The sequence below is a fragment of the Strix aluco genome, chromosome 12 (assembly GCF_031877795.1).
Source record: "Strix aluco isolate bStrAlu1 chromosome 12, bStrAlu1.hap1, whole genome shotgun sequence".
Classification (NCBI taxonomy): domain Eukaryota; kingdom Metazoa; phylum Chordata; class Aves; order Strigiformes; family Strigidae; genus Strix; species Strix aluco.
In genome coordinates this window covers 26781547-26804084 of record NC_133942.1, presented here as the reverse complement: position 1 = coordinate 26804084, position 22538 = coordinate 26781547, and the positions used below count along the sequence as shown (strand labels likewise).

The 22538-nt window shown below is 39.7% G+C and overlaps 1 protein-coding gene and 1 long non-coding RNA gene across 2 annotated transcripts in view; one reads left to right on the top strand and one right to left on the bottom strand.

Annotated features, from left to right (window-relative positions):
• Positions 1 to 19752, top strand: part of ALDH1A2 (aldehyde dehydrogenase 1 family member A2) — a 58012-nt gene extending 38260 nt beyond the window's left edge. The window contains exons 8-13 of the mRNA XM_074837438.1: positions 7329 to 7431; positions 10333 to 10517; positions 11280 to 11444; positions 11875 to 12032; positions 12826 to 12900; positions 17472 to 19752. Coding sequence (XP_074693539.1) covers positions 7329 to 7431; positions 10333 to 10517; positions 11280 to 11444; positions 11875 to 12032; positions 12826 to 12900; positions 17472 to 17544 — 759 coding nt within the window. The 3' untranslated portion in view covers positions 17545 to 19752. The remainder of the gene's footprint in view (positions 1 to 7328; positions 7432 to 10332; positions 10518 to 11279; positions 11445 to 11874; positions 12033 to 12825; positions 12901 to 17471) is intronic.
• The window catches only part of LOC141928759 (uncharacterized), a 113924-nt gene that overhangs the window by 36297 nt on the left and 55089 nt on the right, over positions 1 to 22538 (bottom strand). The window lies entirely within an intron of this gene.

Sequence of the window (22538 nt, the reverse complement as noted above, 5' to 3'; positions counted from 1 at the left end):
AGATTTCAATTTCTACTGAAATAATAATGGAAATATTTTGTCTCTCTGGTCTTGTCTGAGGCATGTCAACTGTACACTCCAGTGATGTGGATTTCCGCTAGCCATCAGATATGTAAATACCACCATATTGACTTCCATTCCCCCCATTTCATCCAGGTGCTAGTTAAGGCAGTTAATACTTTCAACTGAGCAAGCTGATGATAAAACCTATCAGTACAAAAGCAAAGAGCTTCAAGTTCAGATGTTCAAAGCACAGGTTTTTCTCAAGTTTTCACCTTGAGGTTCTATACCTTTGAAGTATATACTTATGGCTATTTCCTGCAAAGTTTTTTAAAAGGCAGAAAACAGGCTGCTCTCCCTACAGCAAATTTAAAGCTAATGTTTTCCAAAATTTGTAGAACCCAATCCATAGAACTAATGAGCCAAAAGGCCAAGTTCATGACCTTAACTCAATAAAGCCTGACATAGCTACACCAAAGATCCATCCAGCCAAGCACCTTATCTTGCAACATGACCAGTAACAGATGCTTATAGAAGAAGAGAGAATGTGTAGAGTGAACCTTCCCTTGCTGTAGCCTCACAGCTTCTGGCAATCAACAATTTCAGGACTTCCTGAGCCCAAAGGTGTATGTGGACAGTTGTATTTAATAGCAACTAATGGCCTTGTCATCCATGCATTAGTCCAGTACTTCTTCAAACTCCTGACTATGTGAGGCCTCAAACCCATGCCTATGCCACGACAACACATAAATGACTTCTAATTTATGATACCGATTTCTAATTTATGATGCTGGTCCAGTTTGCACTCTCTATTTCGTTCCTGTTTCTTAGATTCTCTAGTGCTTTGAAAATTGTTTTAAGTACTACTGTTTATTTTTCACACCCCCCTCCCAAATAATATGTGAAAAATCATGAAGAGCTTTTTCTGTGGTACCATCACTGTTTGATTCCACTTCTCTCCCTCTTTCCTTCTGACCCCTCCTTTTAGGGGTTAGCTCATGCACATTAAAAGAGTAGTCTGCCAACATTTTCATCCCTTAGCCTGCCGGCTTCTTATGAAACACCCTCCCCTGGATCACCTCCTCTCCCAGTCCCCTACTGCATGGCTCTCAAAACTCTTCCCTCTACAGCTCACTAGGAAGGGTTCTGCAGACACCCAGCAGGCTATGAATTTCACTTTGACAACTGTCACACTGAAAGAAAGAAAACCATACTCAGTATGAAAGCAAGCCTAAAAATATTGTGCCTTCTTAGATTCCAGCAGCTTTCTTGGCTTCTCTGCTTGCTTTGGTTCATACACTTCAGCAGCTTGTTTGGTATGGGCATTTTAACAAAAGTGTTTATTTTTACTATGTTGTTTTTAGTGAACCAGGGCTAATCCATGATCCTCCTTAATGACAGCGATCTCCTCTCAGGCTTCACTGACACGTTTTTTCCTCATCTTCCAGAATCAGATTAAACTGCCAAAACCAATCTTTCTTCCAGCCAATCTGACCATGTCAACACTTGCTCCTATCCCTTTCCCAGCTTCCCTTGAAAGCCCATAATCAATTTAAACATCTCATTATTGTCTTACTGTATTTCTCCTTGATCTTTCTGGTCCCTAGCAGTAGGGTGAAACTCTCACTCACAGGACTTTGGGAGTGGTTCTGTAAAGCTCAGCTATCTCCCACACTATCCCAGTTGTTCACTATACATGCCTTTCCCTTCTACTCTGCCCCTCTCTGCCTCAGCTTCTTCACTGTTCCATGTATTCCTGTCTATTTGAGTTCCTTTAAAAAAATTAGTAGCAACAATTTAATTAAAATAAAACTCATTTATATTTTCTGAGTTTAAGAACAGATCCAAACTCAGGATGTCTAGCTTACGCATGTCTGCTGTTGGGCTGCAGAGCTCAGAAGTACAGGGGAGGGTATAAAAGTCTCTTCTCTTCCCCAGATAAATGAACAGTGGACCTTATTTATTTCCAAGACAAGTGCTGATGAGGGGACAATTTTTAAACATAGCAGAAATGCAGAGAGGTTCTTCATATTACCCTCTTATTTTCTGAAAGAACTTTTGCTAAGTAGCAAGGGTGAGAGTCCTTCAAATAGCAGAGAAGAGCAGCCATCAGAAGCTGCTTTACTCTTCATTTGCCTCTATTTCCACTCAAATCTGTGAATTCAATTCCAGGCTTTGCAAATGCAGCCATTTGGACTCCTGTGAGCTCTCTGGCCATGTCTATGTGTGCTCCATCTGAACAGGAACTGTGTACCTGCAAGTTCCTGGTGCACATGGAGTAGTTGGGTGCAGTATGTTCTGGGCTTAAGAGTAGAGATGATTATGGAAAGCAAGAAGTTACACATTTAAAAATATGTGCATTTAAAGCACTGGCTGGATTAAAAATTGTATTTTGCTTGTTGCAAAAATTTAATGAGTTCTAATAACTTCTGTTCAAAAACAAATGTGTTACCTCCAAATCAGAGTGGCTTAGAACTCTCTCCAGTTGTTAAACGCTCTCAAGATGAGAATTATAGATAGCACACAAAACATTTGAAGCCCTAGCCAACAAGAAATGTATCCTAAGTGGCTGGTTTCCACTTTGTTCAAACTATGACCCATTAAAATGCAGACAGATTAAAGATAGGATTCAGGTCTGTGTTCATGCAGTTCTGTAGAGTAACCCAAATAAATATCCAACAAATTGGTTTGGATGCCTGTGTAAACAAAAGGTCTATAAACAACTGCAATAAACGCCAACAAAAGAGTCTGCATTTTGCTTGGCAGAATGTTTTCTTTATGCACTTAGATTAACAAACCATGATCTCATCATTAGTCAACAAGATACTAGAGAGACCATCAAAGCAAACTACAGGAGAGTCAAGATTGATTCATGCCAAACAAATGTTTGTAGCTAACAGCTGTATTACCACTGATTCTAATTTACTCAGCAGGATTCTCCTTTCATTTCGGAAGTGAGATGAATGTCACAATGCATGATGTAGACAGAATGTCTACCTACTGCACGAACAATGAGTTGTGTTAGCTCTCCTGGATCACACAATCTCTTACTGGTTTTGGGTATCATGAAGAATTACACCCTGGCATTTTCTACTTTAGCAACAAGAATCCTAAAGGTGATTTGACCTGTTCTGAGGAGTCTGTTAGTCTACCATGCTACACATATGCCCTGTTCAATACAGGGGGGACTTAGGAAGGCAACATTATAATTCCTTCCTGCTTCTGCTGAATCTTTTTGATCGTATCTTGGACAGCTTGTGCCTCCTGAATGAAAAGTAGCTGTTTCCCTTTCCCTTCCTTGGTGTTTTTGGTAGAATTTAGGCAGCTGTCCTTGGACAACTGTTGTGTCTCTTTGCCTATAAAAGATACATGCCAAAAGGATTCACCTTCTTAAAACTGAAACAAATAGGGTGGTGTATCAGCCCTGTCAAAGTTAACAAGAGTTTAGCCACGGACTTCCATGGGGCCAGGATTTAACCCAAGGAACAAATGAGCCATTTAGAGTTTAGGATTCTCTCCGGGAATTTCTGTTTGGGATTGCCTTTTTACTTGTGCTGCACTATTCGCTATGCTGTTTTCAGGGCAGCTCCTCACACAGGGCATTGCACTATCAAATAAAACTGCTCTTCTTCATGTCAGTATTTCAAAATTCACTTGTTTTTGCTGGAGACACACCCTGAACATGCCATGCAGTCCTAAAATGTTTCTCTGAAAGATTCTGCATACAATCTGAAATTTTAAAAAAATCAGACAGACTAAGTAAGCAGCAGGATGGATTTGAAGGTTTTGCCAAAACACTGACATCTAATGCCTCAATAGCTGGAGAAAACTGCAATTCCAAAAAAGACAGAACATTTCTGTCTGATCACACCATCTCCCCAAACCTTAATCAATCTCTTGTAACTTAAAACACTTGCTGTTCTCCAGATATTCTCTTAATATCCCGAGAAGTGTATAAATAGCAAAGCTGGGCAGCCCGGTTACTTAAAACGCCTAAGGAACTGAAGATGTATGTCTCCTCTGTCAATTTTTGCACTGTTCATGGAATCTTTTAATCTATGTAGCTTCCTGTGCAGGCTTACCTTCACAGTCTTGTCTGTGGCACTGTGCAAGAAAATGACCCGCTGTTCAGCTAAACTGCTGTTCCCCTACATTCAGGTGTTCCCTAATGACTTAACCTGTGTCTGTGATCAAAGAAAGGTTCAGAGCAGAGGAGAAGCCAGACACTCTGACAGAGCTGTAGAGGAAGTATCACAAACCGTGGAGGTTTGCTTTTGACTCATGAGACTTCTGGTGCTTTAACAGTAACAGGCAAACCCACCTGTACCATTTAGAAACATTGATTTCTGCCTGAAACCAGAAAACTAAGAGAACATGAAAGGCAACAGACTTTTCTGAATTTCTGCACAAAGTATTTAAAATGTGACTGCATAAGCCTTCTCTTGAAAGAGACATTAAAATTCCAAACACAGAAGGCATAAATAAGCAACAGTCAAATGTTTTCTATCATGATACACTCTCAATGCCTAACGTCAGACAGTTCACAGTCCAGAAACAGACCCTTCCAGGACTATTTTTCAAATAGCATTTTTGCACCCGGGTGCCACAAAATGCTTCTTTAATCTTTGTTGTTGTTGTTGTTCTGAATAACAAATTGTTTTCTTTGAGATGGGCCAAATTATATCTGCCTCACCCTCCACACAGCTTACAAGGTTATGGTACTTCACAAGCTATCCAGGGATACTCCTGGTATCAATCTTGAAGCCTATTCAAAACAAGGATGGGGAGTCAGGGCTTTCTTTGCCAACATTCCTGCTGAATAATTGCACAGCTCCATTATCTGTGGGGGAGTCCTCTCTTCCAGTGTTCCCTCACAAGGCTGTACTGCCTGTTGGGAGCTCACAGAGCTGGGAGACACCACAGGAAGCATGTACTGAAAGACCAGACAGATTGCAGCACTATCACTTATCCCTTTCATGCTGTCTTGCTCCATAAAGAGAGGGTCAGTCACAAAAGCTGCCTTTGTCACTAAATAATCACAGTACTGGTGCCTTCCCTGAGACTTTTATCAACCTGTAAGTGCATAGGGCACAACAGGAGCACAGTCCACAAAAAATGCTGAGCAGCATGAACCCCACCATCCTGATGTCTACACTGATTTCTAACGGGAAGGACACAGTGAAGCTGTCTGTTAAGTTTGTACTTGGAAACTTGACAACAACCTCCCTGTACGAAAAATACTCTGGACCATACTTTTCCAAATTAACACCATTGTCTCCAAGCCCTTTGGACTTTAATATTTGCCATATACATAATATTTGGACTTGCATATTTGCCAATCACTTGTTTGCATAGAATCCTTTCAAAATCTTTACTCACATGGACAAAAGAGTTTTGACATTAAAGTGGTAGAATGGAAGGCAGAGAGATGGTGGGCTGGACACGTTGCTCTGGCCTCCTTGGTCTGTTCTGCTCTTAGTCAATTTTTGAGGGGAAATAGGTGGTTGTTGTTCTTTGAGAGAGGGAGGTTCAAGGCAGTGAGGGTGTGAATGGCATTGGCTGGCACTAGCTATAAACACAGCACTCTCACTGGTTTCCAGTGTACATTTTCAGCACAGTTTGAGAGACCAGAATTTCCAGATGACGTGCTCAATGTATGTGGTGGGGGTGGAGGGCAGAAAGGGTCCTTCTTTTTCATGTTCACTTCTGGCTGTCAGTCAAACATAGCAATAAAATCAGCTCCAATTAAGGGGATATGCAAGGAATTTGATGATAATGTCAACACTCCATTCCATCAATACTGGGGTAAAGAAACTAATTTAAATTTTTTTTTTTTAAAAGGAAATAACCTCAGTCACACTCGACTGTAGTATCTCCAGATAAACAGTTAATCACAAAGGTACATAAAGTGGTTGACAATTCCTCCATTATCCTGTGGGGGTTTTGCTTTGTTTTTTCTGTGGGGGCCCTGGTTTCTGTTTCATTGGCTTTCTGATTACTCCAGTGCTGACTTAACTTTCACCAGCAGACTGCCTTCAGTTCGCTAAGAGGCTTAGCTTCTCATCCATTAACCCCTTACTGCAGGGAATCTCACTCACCTGACCTTAGAAATAGAAAACAGCTAGAGAGACCAGAGTACTATGTGGAGAAAGAAGTCCAGCTCTGGACTCACTCCTATCTCACTTCATGTCTAACTTCCTGTGTGACCTTAAAACATGTCCCAGTTAAAAGAAAGCACTTACCAAGGTTCTCAAGCTTCTCAATATTCAATAGACACTTCTAATCCTGTGTTTTACCATGGAGGGACCTAAATCTACCTGTGATTACTTCCTTAGCTGCAAGAGAGGCATGGTTACACTGCAACAGTATAAAATCTGATCTATTTTGGATTCACTGATCCAGGGAGGGGAGAATTTCCAGGGAGCACAGCTGCCTCTCCCAACTATACTGACGTGGAAACACATCAAATACGTAACTGTCATGTTCCTTGGCAAGATCTGCAATTTGCGGCTGCTCCAGCCAACCCCACAATTTACAGAGACATTTTGGAGGTGCTTTTGACCTCCTCAACCCATATCAAGATTATCTGGGATGGTGCTTTTGTAACTTCTTGCTCTACTTGGTATTCTGCTATGCGCTATTAATCCTGCAGAAAAGGCTGATTATTTCATCAGAATTTGACATATTCTGGATCATGATTTCATGGTCAGATTACTTAAACCTTTGGGCACTGAAAACTGTATTTTGAGAACAAATGCCCTCCTACAAACCGGCTGGCTAGCAGTTTAGTAACTATAAGTAGTAAGAGTGAAATAAATTCTAAAAGCAGTCATCATCTGGGGTAACTAACACCTGGACTATATAAAGAATTATGACAGCAGTTATTAATAATGCATAGTAATAAGCTTAATACATACTTAATACATACTCAGATATCAGATCTATTTTTTTCACTAAAAAATATATAACTAAACCTCTTAATAATAGTTCACCCTGTGAACATGCCACTAGTTTGGATGGAAGCAATTCTAGTTACACCAATTTTGGATTTTTAATTCAGCCCTCGTAAAGCACCCTCAAAGAAAGCCTCAAGCTGTTTTAGCATAGATACAAACAGGTGAGGCGTACAAACGTTTTGTGCTGTGCCTTATCCCCTCTCAATTTCTAGAAAAAAAACCTGAAAAGTTGTCCACTGCTGATGAGAATCTGTTTGGATTGAAGAACCTGTTGGATTATTTAGAGCTCTGTTCTAGTGATAGCCGACATTGGCTGTTAAAGTGAACTGTATGACTGCATTCCCTCTACAATGTGTCTCCATTTCCTTTCAGGTTGGGAAGCTGATCCAAGAAGCAGCTGGAAGGAGTAATTTGAAGAGAGTTACACTGGAGCTGGGTGGGAAAAGCCCAAACATTATTTTTGCAGATGCTGATTGTAAGTCAGCACTTCCATATTTTTCTTAAAAACATGGTTGTATGGTGTCTTTTTTTTTTTTTTTCATTTTAGGGCATATCTTTCATACAAAGTGAAATGGATCAATATAGCTGCATCTAATCATGCTTAATCTTACAGAAGCAGACTAAGGTGTGATTTTTTTTATAAAAAGACAACATTTGAACCCACAGATTCAAAGACAAGAAGAAAACAGAAAAAAAGTTATAAGCAAGCATATAGAAACAGTGTGAGTCATGGTCATGGTCCCATACACATTTGTCATCCTAAACTCTTCAGCAAGGTGGTTTAGTGCTTTAAATTTGGAAATTTTGTGATTTTTTGCTTCACAGTAATTACAAAAAGGGAGGGCTTTAATTTACACTTGAGTTGCTGATCTAGTCAGTGCAGTATTCCTTTGTTAAACTGTTTTGTTAGTATCTGTAAATGGTGATTATTCCATTTTTTAAATTTTCACAATTGAAGAATTGTGTATTGAAATATCCTCATTGCCACTGTCAGCAGGGAGCTGAAGATTTTGGCAGCTGGATGATATTGTGCAGCTGAGATTTTTGGCACCTGAGAAGGTACAGGACAGCCATTTAGGGTAGGGTAAAAACACAAACTGGAAGTTTCTGCCTAAATGATCAGCAATGAAATAGTTAAAAATGTTGATATCTAAATTGTCAGCAGGAGGTTTTGAAGTTAACACCCCATTAAGATGAATGGGACAGTTCACACCTTGCTTTGAGCTATTGTTTCAGGCTGTGTGCAGGGACACTGTACCCAATGCATTTTCTGAGAACTTTGTAACCCAAATAAATAGACATATAAGGATTTGGTCTTTTAATTTAAAAGGGGAAAGTGAACAGAAGAATGATTCTGAATAGCATGAATTACAAGAGTTGGTTACAATCCGATATTCATTTTCAAAACTTATCAATGTCTGAAAGACTAGGGACAGCTTGAGAACTTTCAGCAGCTTTTCTACATAGAAATGTTTTATCAAGTTGAGGGTCTAAATTACAGCCACAGCCATCCTGGTAAACTAAAAAGGCTGCTGTCAGCTGGAACCAGATGCAGATGTTACAGCCTTCTACCCCAGTTACTCCTCTCCATCTCCCACCAGAAATCACCACTCAGACTGGATCACCTGAACACTTCTAGCAGAGTAATAGATGCTGGGGGCAGGTCTGTGCTATGGCCTTCCACAGGGGCAGGACAAAAGCTCCTTGCTGCCACACAGAGCTGTAGTTTATCTGTGACTTGCTGTATCTGCCAAATAAGGTTGAACACCTGGGGAGAAGTTGCAGGCAACAGGGGAATAACAGGCCACAGAGTAGAGCACAGTCTTCATCAGGACTGTGTGTTACACAGTGTATCACACTAAAGCTCTCTGGTCTTCCCATAATTACAACCACCAGCACTTGACCTGAGATACAGACTTCAAAGCTCTGATTTTTTAAGCACAGCAATTTGCTTAGTATTCCAAAGCAGCTGTTTGTTACATTTGAGGAACACTGTGTGCCAAAAGTTAGCAGAAAGCATGACAAAGCTGTTGAAAGTTTGTGCACCTAAAAACCAGAGAATTGTTAGAGCCCTTCATGGTGAAAAATTGTGTTAGCAATAAAGGAAGAAACATCAGTTGATCAGTTCTATCCACTAGTGTTTTCAATCTCCATGGAGCTGCCTGGGAGAATTTGAATATGGTCCAGGGAACACCCTATATCATTTTTTTTCAAGACCACGCTGAGGGCAGAATAAGGCATTTCTATTAGACGGAGTTGTCTAGAATGTGCTGAATGTAAAGCACTGTTACTTTGTTTATTCCATAAAAGATGATACTTTAAGCAATATTGCAAAGTGCTACAGCTGATAACAGAGGTACTACAGCGCTGCAGGGCATCACTGTTTAAGGATGAATTCAATATTCTTGTCTAGTCGGCTCTTACACCCAGTGGGAGAATTTAGCTCTGAATGTCTAAACATGGCTGGATCCTCTCTCCTGCTTGGATAGGGGATGTGTTAGCTGTATCTCCAAGGAAGTTAGAGTAGAAATCAAGGTTTGATTGTTCTATAATTGACCTATATTTTTAACGCCTTAGTCACCTGTATAGGCCAAGAAGATGTTTCTCTCTTGCAGAAAACTAATCTGGCTTTTTGGGAAGGATAGGTCTTGCCATTATCAAAGTCAGATTCTCTCAAGTACTTGGTTGGCTGTAATTCTCACATATGCAGTATTAAACCAAGTGCAAACTTGGGATCACAGACAAATTTTCCCCTCCTCTACTGACCCCAGTCAGACAGACTTCTATAATGTGGGGGCACAAATCACCTCCTAGGGTCTCTTTAAGAGTTTTAGTTTAAAAATTACATGGCATAGAAGACATCAGTGAAGTTGTTCTTGCATACTCTACTCCTACAGACTGCTAAAGCACTGTCTTGGTTTAATTTTTGCAGTGGGATATTAAGCAATATTTTGTGGCTTTTGTCATGAGATGGCATGTGGAATGTATTACCTATGGACCCTTCGTTACCTAGATGATGCCTGAAGTGCCAAGTGGTCCCATGCAATCCAGTGTTTCTGAAAGAGACAGATGGTCCTAATATCCCTCTAGTATAGCTGTGTCCAGGCTGGAATAAAGGGAAAAACTCAACTTTAGACATGTTTAAAAACTATGTATTTTCACAGGGATTATGACACAAAATTAATCATCTTCATTTATGACCCCACACAACAATAGCATGATTTGATTTGGTATCTGCTTTGGTTTTTTTTAACCAAATCCTAGTCCTGCTTTGAAGTTTTGGGAGTGTGGCACCTATGTAATAGACGTGGCACTGGTGCAACAGCAGATGTGTCTATGATGTGTCAGAGCAACATATGCTGTCTTGATTTTTTAGTGGACTATGCTGTGGAACAAGCTCACCAAGGGGTCTTCTTCAATCAAGGTCAATGCTGCACTGCAGGCTCACGGATTTATGTGGAAGAATCAATCTATGAAGAGTTTGTTAGAAGAAGTGTAGAACGTGCGAAGAGGAGAGTTGTGGGGAGTCCTTTTGACCCAACTACAGAACAAGGACCACAGGTAAAGGAATAGTGCTTTGGCTCTACAGCCCAGGAGGTGCCTGGAAGCATTTAAACTCTACTAGGACAGAGGTCAGTCGGTGCATACTCACTCACACAGTCCAGGGTAGCTGACATGATAAACATTTTAAAGACTAAAGTTCTAAAGGAGTAGGTAATCTGTGCAGCTCAGGGGTGTTTCTTGTTAAGTAAAAACTCTCAGTTTTTACTTAAAATAAAAATAAAATAAAAAATGTCAGTAAGTTTGCTTCCCAGCTTTAACAGAAAGATTCTGATCTTCAGCCCCCCCAAGATACAGCTGTAAACTGTGAGCAGCTCTCAAAAGTCTCTGTGGGCACTTACTTTCAAAAATTGTCTACAACCATAACTGTGCTTGTAGACCACTAGAGACACAGGAATTCTAAACAAGAGATGGTCACAATTAGAAATAGGTCTTTAGAAAATGTTCTTAATAACCAGCTGGGCTTATACCATTTTCAGGAAGTTAACCTTAGACAAAAAATAATGATCTGCTTTGCTTATAAACCAGACTGCTTAGTAAGAATGTGGGTTGACCCACATACATAGGGGGACACATCCTTAAGAAGACTGAGTCCTAGGTTCCAGTCAGCAGCTATTTGTAGATCTCTGGCATCTCCAGCTCAGAGAGTAGTGAATATAAGCATGAGTCTACTCACTGGGACGTGACTTGCCTAAAAAACCAATTTCGACTTGATTGTCAAGTGCACAGTTTGCAAGTCAAATGGTTTCTTCTCTCTTTCAGATTGATAAAAAACAATACAACAAGATCTTGGAACTGATTCAAAGCGGCATTACTGAAGGAGCAAAACTCGAATGTGGGGGTAAAGGGCTAGGAAGGAAGGGCTTCTTCATTGAACCTACAGTGTTTTCCAATGTAACAGATGACATGCGGATTGCCAAGGAGGAGGTATTCACACACATGGGCATTTTAGAATGTCCTAATTTTAAATCATGTTTACTTCCTGAGACAAAAGCTTTAGAGTGAAAATCACCACTACCTTTAAAAAAAAAAAAAGAGCAAAATCTTTTCAGAACTCCTTATGCACACAGCAACTGATGACATCAGTTGGGTTATGAAGCTCAATTTTTGTCATTGGCTGTAAAGTCTCAGATGTGAAAGAAAAGATAAGGGAAGAATGGATGAGTTCCACTGAGGCAACTGCTTCGGGAAATTCATGCAGTTTTATAGACAGCTATCTATCACTATTAAATGTTGCTGTGGGAATTTATAAAGAGTGCAACAGGAGACAGAAGACAATTAAAAAAGAAGAATAAAAGAGGAATAAAATGCCTCTGAGCGGGCTGCTTTAATAATTAATGATTAATCTTTGTTGCAGATTTTTGGGCCTGTTCAAGAAATACTGAGATTTAAAACCATGGATGAAGTTATAGAGAGAGCCAACAATTCTGATTTTGGGCTGGTAGCTGCTGTCTTTACAAATGACATAAACAAGGCCCTGACAGTCTCTTCAGCAATGCAGGCTGGGACGGTCTGGTAAGGCAGAAGTTATCACACTCCTACTTTTGGAGATAAAGAGTTTGACTCACTATCATGGCACCTCAGTTTTGCACCCTGTGTCTGAAAAAATGTTTATCTAGACCATCCTAGTAGTGAATCGCTAACCAAGATATGGAACAGCTGTAGGGAGCTGTGACTGCTCACTGTGGGTGAATGCTATTGAAAACTGGGAAGCGCCTTGCTTCCCATTCGCATGGCAGCCACACTGCTGAATGGCATTACTGAAAACAAACAAAGCAGAGTATAACTGATCCTTTCTGTGGAGCAGAATCCTGTGAGGTTTCTGCTTAAAGGCACAAAGAATCATGTACTTTCTACAACATTAAGGAACTAAGGGGACACATCTTCTCTCTAGTCCTTAGGAACAGGTAATGCCACTTCTAGAGTTTAATAGCTTGCAATTTGGTATGTCAAGCCTGGGTAAACTAAAGATCCACAACAAATCAGGGAGAAAAAGGACAAATTCAAATCTAACAGCTCTGTGTTATAAACTGACACTGAGGTTTGTAAGACAATTAACAGCTCCTTACGAAAGCTGCATCCAGTGCCCTTCTCCAGTCCTCACAGGCCAAATCCCATTCTCCTTATGAGTAAGGAGCAGAATGTTGGTTTTGTGGCATAAATCCCTCATTTCTTTTCAACACAAGTCAAGTTTGGTATTAGTAAGAGGTATACAGTGACCTTAGCTCCAGAAGTTTCAGTCTCTCCCCAAGTTGTCCAAAGGTCTCTCTGACAGTGCAGTTGGACTTAATGCCTCTTCCTGTTACAGGATAAATTGCTACAATGCCTTAAATGCCCAAAGCCCTTTTGGAGGATTCAAAATGTCTGGCAATGGGAGAGAGATGTAAGTATTACCCTGCTGCCTTCTAAACTGTTTTCAGCTCTACAACATTAGTGAATCCTTCCATGAAAATTAAGATCAGGAAATATTCCCATCTGAGGATAAGATGACTGATAAGCGTTGCCAGTTCTAAATGAAGTTGATTTACATGGCAAGACCATTTTCTTTTCCTTTTTTTTTTTTTTTTTTGACATAGCAGAATAAATTACTGGAACTCCCTTCTTATTCTGAAAGGACTAAAAATTTCAATTTTTCTGAACTTGTAACGTGTTTTCTGAGAGTTTTTCTTAGCCACATTAACCAGCACTTTTGCAGAAAGATTCTCTTTTTGGTACTGCTGTGTACTTGTTGACTGATTTGGTGTACTTGTTTCAAAGTTGTTTTGCCGTATATTTTGCCTCTCTTGCTATTTTTTTGCTTTTTTTACTTTTTCCTACATTTATTAATATAGATGCATCTGAATTTTATTTAAATGTTATCTATCTGTTTCAGATTTATAAACAATGTTAAATGAAATCAGGCCCAGAGCAGGATAGACAAATGTGTTTACATCCCTTTCAAAAAATCACCTTCCATTACAAAGCTTTCTGTCCTTTCTTAATCCATTTAGAACTAAGTGCCAAGTATTTTGAAATGGAACTCCATGCTCAAATACTGTCCCATGTACCTAATTTAAAATCTGACCAGTTTTTAATTCGCATTACAATTACAAGGAAGTTTAGCAATTGCATCAGCCCCAGATTGGTTACGCATACAAAGGATTCAATTAATTTCTGTGCAGGAGGCACGTATACCAGATATGTCTCACCTAAGCTTTCAAAATAGCTTATGGCTAATGGCAAACTCAGCAGTAAAACTAAAGTAAGGTCAAACTCTTTAAAACTTTAAATATGTTTAAGTATACAACTTGATCTATAAAATAAGCTCTATGTAGTCTGAAATATTTTCCCTCATTAGGGAGTACTTTGAATAACACATTCATACTATTCTCCACATTCATGAGTTATGAGGTGATCTCACACTGGCATAAATATGTCAGCTCATCTAACTCTTATCATTGTGAAAATATTCTAAAACTACTAAGCTCGATAGAGCACATGAGTAACTTGACACCCAAGAGTGACCCCACTGACTTCAGGGAGGTTAACTGTGCAAGCAAAATATTCACATATTGATATCGTAGAGTTTTTGAAAGGGGGGGGAGACCAGGCAGCACCCCAGCTCCCATGGAAAAATCCATGGTAGTTGTACACTTGATTCCCATCTACAGCTTTGAAAACATTCATCATAAACAGTAAATGTTTGTAATAGTAATAATCTCTATCTCACAAAGATGCCTGAAAAACCTACTTATGAGTAATTATTCAACTCCTTTCAGAACCTCTTTGACCAGATATCACTTTCTAATTCACCTTAGATCTCTGTTTTAAGGGATACATTTTACAGCAAAAATAATATTGAGTCAGGCAATTAAAGAACAACAAAAAAAGAGAAAATGTCCATACATATGTGTGTGTCATTGCTAAGCTAATAGTATGTTACAACCAGACCATAATTATGCCACTGTGCTATCTGTGCTAGCACTGTATTATCTGGAACTTGTTCTGTTCCTGTATTTAAATTCACAGATTTTTATCACACATGGGGAAAAAAATGAACACAGAAAGTTGAGATCTGCTATACTGACTTTGCACTCCCACAAAACATAGCAGGGTATGTCCATACCAGTAGAGAACCAGAACTCATTTACACAATACAACTGATTCCTGTTTATATTAAGGCTACTTACAATATTCTTGGAGTCTAAAAAAGGAGTCTAAAAGGGGGATTTTTTTACATTTACACTTCCTTAAAGCTTCTTATCACTACCTGAGTGGTGTAAAATTTAACTCCTGTAACTAAAAAAACAAGTGACTCATCCCAAATAGCCACATGTGGCCATTTTATATTAGAGTCCCCAAAAATGCTGGTCTCTGTCCAAATGTTTTCAAGGGAAGGAGGTGCTAGTGTACTTCAGAACTAGCCTTTAATGTCACAGGAATTATTATGGTCTGGATAGCTCCGAGATACAGCAGTGCATTCCCAAAAAGAAGTGCAAGCAGGAGAACAGCTTGGAGTTATAATTCTTTTCCTTATCTTTTTTCTCTTGGTCTGAGGGAGGGAAGAGAGTATGTAATACTTCTTTTGAAGAGTGATTTGTTCCACTGCCCTCACACCTACACAACCAAGGGATAGCACCATGCAGACTTGACCTGCGGGCTCCTTCCTTTTCACAGACACAACCCTTGTTCTCATCCTGACACCAAACTGCAATCCCAGAAGACCCACAGTGGCCATAGAACAGGATGTTACTGCTCCCTACTTTCCTGTATTAGGTTGTAGGGACAAGCGAGCCCTTTAATTGAACACACACTGACTCTTCTGCTCTGAATGTCTGGAATAATCCATCTTCCTATTCAGCAAGAGCAACTTTCTAACTTTTGAAAAATACTTGCCTTAGCATTCATTACAGTTGTCCACTTCCAAACTTTAAGCCAGAAAACAAACACGTAAGGCCCTGAAGCCTTGAGCTGAAGAAACAGACAATAAATATATCTAATTTTGTTCACCAGACTGGCAGTTGGAACATACATAAAGGCACTGGATGCTCTGTTGGCTACATTATCTATTGACTTGGAAAAATCTGTCCAACAGGTGTTTGGAGCCAAGCCGCAGCCCTGATGAATCAAGCAGAAACTTTCACACAGAGAGACTTACTAGCATTAGTTATTGGGCTCCATGTGGCTCCTGGTGACAGCTTCCACTGAGCCATAAGGTCCTGTGGCTCAGCTGAGTCTGATAAATAGCTGAAGTTTTTGGTCATTCTTTGGAGACAAATCTACCACTTTCTAATGAAAGCTGAGGGTGGTCCAAATCAATGGGGACCTTTCACATGTCAAAAAATCTTTACCAGCATATTTCCTTGCATGTACTTAAATTCTGGTAGATCTTCAAATGCGTACTGAATCATCAGTCTGAGTTAAACATCAACCACTATATCCCATGTAAGGCTCACCAAGCCAACAGGTACATCAGAAAGTTTTCAAAACTGCAGGTGGAATGAAATGGGCTGGTAAATATCCTGGTATTTCTGCCCAAATGAATATTTCGGCATAATATAATACAATAATAACATAATATATCGCCGATATTATGTTTGGTGTAAAATTTACAGTGTAGTGGTAAATATGAAGTAGGCTATGCAATGCTGGGGGCATACAGAGGGGTTTTATTGCTTTGAACAGTGAACACTCCATTCTGAAAGCAACACTTGTTAGAAAGAGGTTCTGGGGAATTCCCCTGAAATATTCTTTATGGTGCAGTTGGCATTAAATTCTGCACAGGAGGATCCAGGGGGAAGGCAGCGTCAAATAGTAAACATGCTAACATGATACGCATGTCAGCACTTTTTAGATTTTAATATAAGTAAGAGAGCAGTATTGTAGATGTTTTAGGGGTGGGGATAAGAATTCAACCAAGAAACAAATGTCTGTAAGAGCTTGTGCAAAAGAAGCCTCGTATGAGTTCATACAGAAGAGATACTCTACTTCCAGCCTTGGACTGTACCTGTTCGGAGGTGGGGACATTGCTTTACCTACACAGCATCCAGCAGACATACTAGAACTTAACTAACGACTTGACAAGAACTCCATTACTCCAAATATTTGCACAGCAAAATGCACATACCTATACTTCCAAGAAGGCAGGCAGAACTCCCCAAAAGCCGTGCGATATCCACTCTAAACCTCAGCAGCCTAAGAGATGAGCCAGGCTGGAGCTGACTACAACAAAATCTACACAGCATTCAGAAACACCCATTTCTTAAGCATTATTTATCCAAAGCAGAACATGTTCCCCTCAGAGCCATGTGTCAGATGACTAGGACCTAGAAAGTGGCTAGCTTCTAGCAGTATAGAGGATCTTATGGAAGATGCTGTGCTAGGACAAAAAGAGGTCTTCTATGTAAATCTAGTGGAAAACTGAGGAAGCTGAATACTCTTTCACAGTATGTGCAAATGCTGATTTCTGCTGCTGGATATTTTGTCAGAGAAAAAAGATCAGTGGGTTAGGAGTCAAGTTCATCTTTATCCAGGGTTGCGAGTAGGTCATTTTCCATAGTACATAGCTGGGACCTTCTCTTTCTTGAGTGCAAATATAAGCAGTAATTTCACTGGCCAGTGGTGTAGGTCTTGGTGTTTGGACATTTTCAAGGTCTGGAAAGGACAGAGGACATCAATTCACTCCTAACAGTTCCATCAACTGACAGTGAGTATTTTTGGGTTTAATGTCATTCTGTATCTCCTTATCAAATGCTGGAACCATCCATTGTACTTTTGACCTTAACTGAAACTTCACCTTCAGGTTTTCTGAAAGATGGCATGAAAGGAAAGCCTGTACAAAATCACAGTACAACAGAAACCTATGCTGAGAATTTTAGGTTATATCTTAACCTCATCAAGGAATCACTTTGCAGGTTTTTGCTCGATAAAAGAATTAATGTCTGGTGTAAGCTGATGCTCCAATTTGTTTTTTAGGGGCGAATGTGGATTGAGAGAATATTCTGAAGTTAAAACTGTGACAATAAAGATCCCTCAGAAGAACTCCTAAAATGACGAAGGACCACGCTGTGCACACGAGCACATGATGCCACCCTCTCTATTCCTTATGGAGACCAGCACTCAGGAATAAAAAGTGTTACACAATATATATTTAAGAAATTAAGTTGCAACATATATACTGGGCACATAACTGCATACGTAATGCAAACCAACTCTGCATGTTTTCATAAAACTCTCCTGAGAATCATTACATCTTTATAAAACAAATCATAACAAGAGATACAATGGCTATTGGGCATCATTTAGTAATGGTTCTAGCTATAAAACTGTTAAATGCAAATGCATGCACACACACATTTATCTCTCCTTTAAATAAACATAAGTCTTACTGCTTTCAGGTTGCCTTCTCAAACAGACCTGCCTTGTACCGACATTCTAGTTTCAATCAGGGCTTTACAAGCCAGATTTTACCCCAAATGCTAGCAATGAACAACATAAACAAGTATCATTGATGGTCCTTAAAAATAAAAGACTCTGAACAGTAACAAGCCAAAAACTGGTATATTGGCAACTTTCCAATTAGCATGCTCACATAAAGAGGTCAAACTGGGGAGGGAATCAAACCATTACATGGACAATGAAATTGAAATACTTATCAGTGAGATTTGGCTTTCATGACCCACAGCAATTTGTTTTTCAAAGTTTATTTTCATAATTACTTTATGTCTTGTTATAAGCAAAAATCCTCCCTCACTTACAGGAACTTGAAAGGTTTTACCTGCCTGCCAAAAGAGCATGGCGAAACAGGGTGGGAGGGTGTTAAGGAGAACAGGAACAGATCCCAAGGCTTCACAGAATATTTCAGCTTTCACCGCTTGTCTAGTTTTGTTGTTGTTACTGTTGTTGTTTCCACCTTTTTTCTTTTTTTGAACAAGTATATGAACACGCAGACGCCATTTATTTGTCTGCTATTAAACTTCCTGTGATTACACTGGGAATTGTAAGTATTTGTTACAGCAGGAAGAACCCAGTAAAAGCCCACGGGACAAGCAAGTAAGCTTGACTTTATTCTCTTACTAAATGATGGCTTGCCATCCTCACCATGCTTGTGAGCCACAGGTGAGCTTACTGGCTCGTTCTGACTTTTCAATTATGTCTGTTCTTTTTTTGGCCCAGGACAAAAATATAAGCAAGTTCCTTTAGAAGTGAGGTGTTTAAAACCCGTCACATTATTACCTGCTGCCTACAGAGTCTCTTCCAACTTGTAACTAACAAACTAAACACCACCTCTTTCTTTCCATCTGCAGAGCTTGATTCCCCAGATTTTTTTTAAAGAGGATTCATTTTAAGTTTTAACTTAGAATTAAGAAAATTTATTTTTAAAGTACAGTAAATCATCTACACTGTGTAGCTACATTATCTGGGGTGTAAGGACAGAATTATAGCCTCAGGCGTAACAGTTTTCCTAGCTGCAGAGTCTATACTACAAACTGTTGAAAACTCCAGACCTGATCAGCAAATCATTTCTGCACGTTCTTAACTTCCTTTACTCTCTGAGGGATTCCTCTTAGATTTGAAGTTGTGTGTGTCCTTAAACATACTGCTGGATCAGGACAAGAGTACGCAGCACTTCGTAGTGTGGTGGCCCTCAATATTTTGTATTTCTAACTCATGTGCAACTCTGTACATGTTTTTAAAGCAATATGTATACATGATGATATTCAGAAATGACAGTACATTCACAGACATGGAGATGAATCAAAATATTCCTGAGCTGTTAAATGCAAATGCCATATACTTCAACTGTCGTGTATGTCAGAGTGAAGAAAAACAAAATACAGCAAATAAGAGATTAGTTATCTTTTAAACTGCAATATAAAATGTGAATAAGGAGATTTTACTTCTTTTCTCCTATTTACTTAAAAAAGAAACTTCTGTGCTAACAGCATTTACACCGTGTACTCTTTTGTATTCTTTTTGTGTATTTTGTATGTCTGTGCTTTATTCCCAGTACATTCAGGTAAATAATAGAGAGTTGCCATTTTTTTTCAACCCTCTCACTGCAGCTCCATTTGATGTACATGGATTTGTGAAATCCTTTTTTAAATGTACCATCTGCATGGATCCAACAAAACATTTTTCCAGTCCCTGCAGCTTTTTGTTACAGTTTTTAATCATGTATATAGTTATATGTTATTAAAAAAGTAAAAGGATATTTTCTATGAAGTTTTTTCCATTAAAAAGGTTTAGAGAAAGACTTTAGACTGTGAGACTCCTTTATTGTTGACAGAGCTATAAAAATATTAAAAAAAATATTTTCTTAGCAAAAGATCTGCTCTCACAGTAGCTTTATTTTCATTTGCAAAAGTGAATGAAGTAAAAGGCCAATTACATTTTCTGGAATATTATTGCAGCTGTATGAAAAACACTTGTGAATTGCAGATCTAGGTCATAGCCAAAGTTCATCCTCACCCTCATGGTCATAAAGTTTAGCTATTGGGGAAGGTCTGAAATCATCAGAACCAGTGGGGCACCCCTGCAAACTGCTGCATCACAGCTTGAGTTTTGGATAACGTTTAAAAAAATCATGATGCTTTTTCTTTCTCTAGTAGATGAGTCACAGAGATGATTAAATTAACACTCAGATCTTTTATGGAGTGATATTCTACTTGTCTTTAATCTCAAAATGCTAAAACAGGGAAAGGACAGACTGAATGTTATTTGACAGCCAGTAAAATTTACATGGCCAGGTACTATACAACTGTCCCTCAAGCAATCCCTTTATTCCAGGGTTCCTTTCATTGCCAGGAACAGCATTCCTCTTTTGAAATGGTCCCTGTTTAGATAAAGTAACTGCTCAGTTAATAAGGCCAAGCTACTTCATTGTATGGCAAGCAATGGTTATACCTCAGTGTCACAGAATAATACTGTTGGTTTAATCAACACTACAGGCAATCACAATAGATAAAGTAACTTCACTAAAACAGATGGGATAAAAGAGAATAAAAATAATAGGAGTGAAATTGCATTCTCGGAAATTAATACTGTTCCTGAAAGTCTGGGATATCAGGAATACATTAAGCAGAGTTTCATTTCTATTTAACTAGTGGCATGGACAACACTCTGTCATGGGGCTGTGAGTGGACAATTAGCACCTGCCATATTCTCTGTCTCTCTGACCTGTTTGCAACCTGCCTCACCACTCCAAGCCATCACATAGGCACAAGCAATGGAGTGCTTTTCTGAAAGCAAAATGAATGAAGGAAGGTTGTTCTGGAGCCCACTGAAAACAAGCCATGTTGTCATCTAATGAAACGAGCAAAGTTCAGTCCATAGTAAATAAGCACTCTGTGGAAAGTAAATGTATCAATAAATGTGTGTGCAAGTGTGGTAAAGGGAGACTTCGGAAATAATTGCGTGTTTCTTCTGGGAAAAGGATGCGAAGAAAGGCAAAAAGAATTTCGGTTCTGTGGCCTTCAGACAAAGCAATGGATATTGATACTACCAGAATAGCATTCACGCATTTATCAGTGCCCTGTTACAAAGAACAATCCTTCTCTTCCTCCCCACAGAGGCCAGGATGGAAAAGCTTGCCTTACATATGCAGAGGCACTGTGTACAGTGCCCTCTTATTTCTCAGTTCTGTCCTGGAAAGAAGAGAACCCATAATAACATTGAATTCAGGGCACCAATTTAGCTAGAGAGGAAGCCAAAGACAAGCAATACACCATACTGTTTAGTTATGGCTCTCTGCATGGTCACACCTAGAGCTCTGGAGAGCTACATTCACAACCACCTTACATTTGCATCCATACATCTCCATCATGCATGCTAAGTCCATCAACACAGGAAGTTATTTTTCTCATAACAACTTCATACCACAATGACTGATATTCACAGTGCTGTATCTGTCAGGAAGCAGGAAAAGCCTCTGTGGCTATTAGATGCCATCAGCATTCCCAACCCATTCAAAGGGACTTCTCTCAGTACATTAGACAACAGCTGCATAAAACGCATCTTTCTTCCTCGTCCTCATTAAACACATAGTTAATTCTTTCTGTATCTTTACTGTGTCTTTTGTGTCCACTGACAGCACGCAGGTATCAGGGAACTATGCATGGCTCTGCCAAAAAGCTCAGGAACTTCTGAAGCCAAGTGGGGGACTTTAGCATGAAGTTGGGCCATTTATAAGGATAGATTAGGCTGATGTGAGAATAGTCATATAATTTCATATGACTAAAACGTGGCTAGAAAATGGCACTTCCAGGGCTTGGGGTCCCACTTTCTTCTTCCACACAGCACAATGTGGAGTGCTGGGATGCTGGTTTCAATAAGCACTTGCCTAATTTTTCTCAGAGGACTGGAACTGACACACTGGAATTCAAGGTTAACACAAGCAACAGATTATTGCAGCTGGCTGCAGTGCAAGTTCAGTCATTTTAGTGGTGAAGAGCAGGTTAAGCTGTCTGTGTAGCCACAGCTGCTACACTGGGGTAGAGCTCAGCGCCAAGTGCTTCGTTACCTAAGATTAAGGCCCAGAGGCTGTGCACACACGTATGACTGAGAATCTGTCCCAAAGACTGAACAGAGGTGTAAGGGTGACTTGCCTCTTGGTACAACTGGGATAAGTCACCAGAGCTGTTGCATAATGTCCCTAAAGCCCTTAGCTTACTGTTAGAGTGGGAGAAAAAGCACATCTACACACCCCTGGTTCATAAGAATGGTTAATTCTAAAACAGTTCAGCCAGCTGCGTTTAAATCCTGAACCCTCACTAAAAGCCAGCCTCATTCCCCTAGCACAGGTACTCCAGAGCCCAGTTGCACCATGAAGGCCACAACTATTTTTTTTTGATATCAAGAATTTAAATCCACTCAAGCCACTACTGAAAAGAGGGACAGCACCCGTGATCCATTGCTTCTCTATGGTGAGCATTTGCACTGTTACTTTTCATGGGTTTATAGGATGAGTTTCACCAAACAGCAGAGGCTGTCCTGTACTGTGGACAGCACATACATTTTTGGCTATGCCTGCAGGGCCAGGAA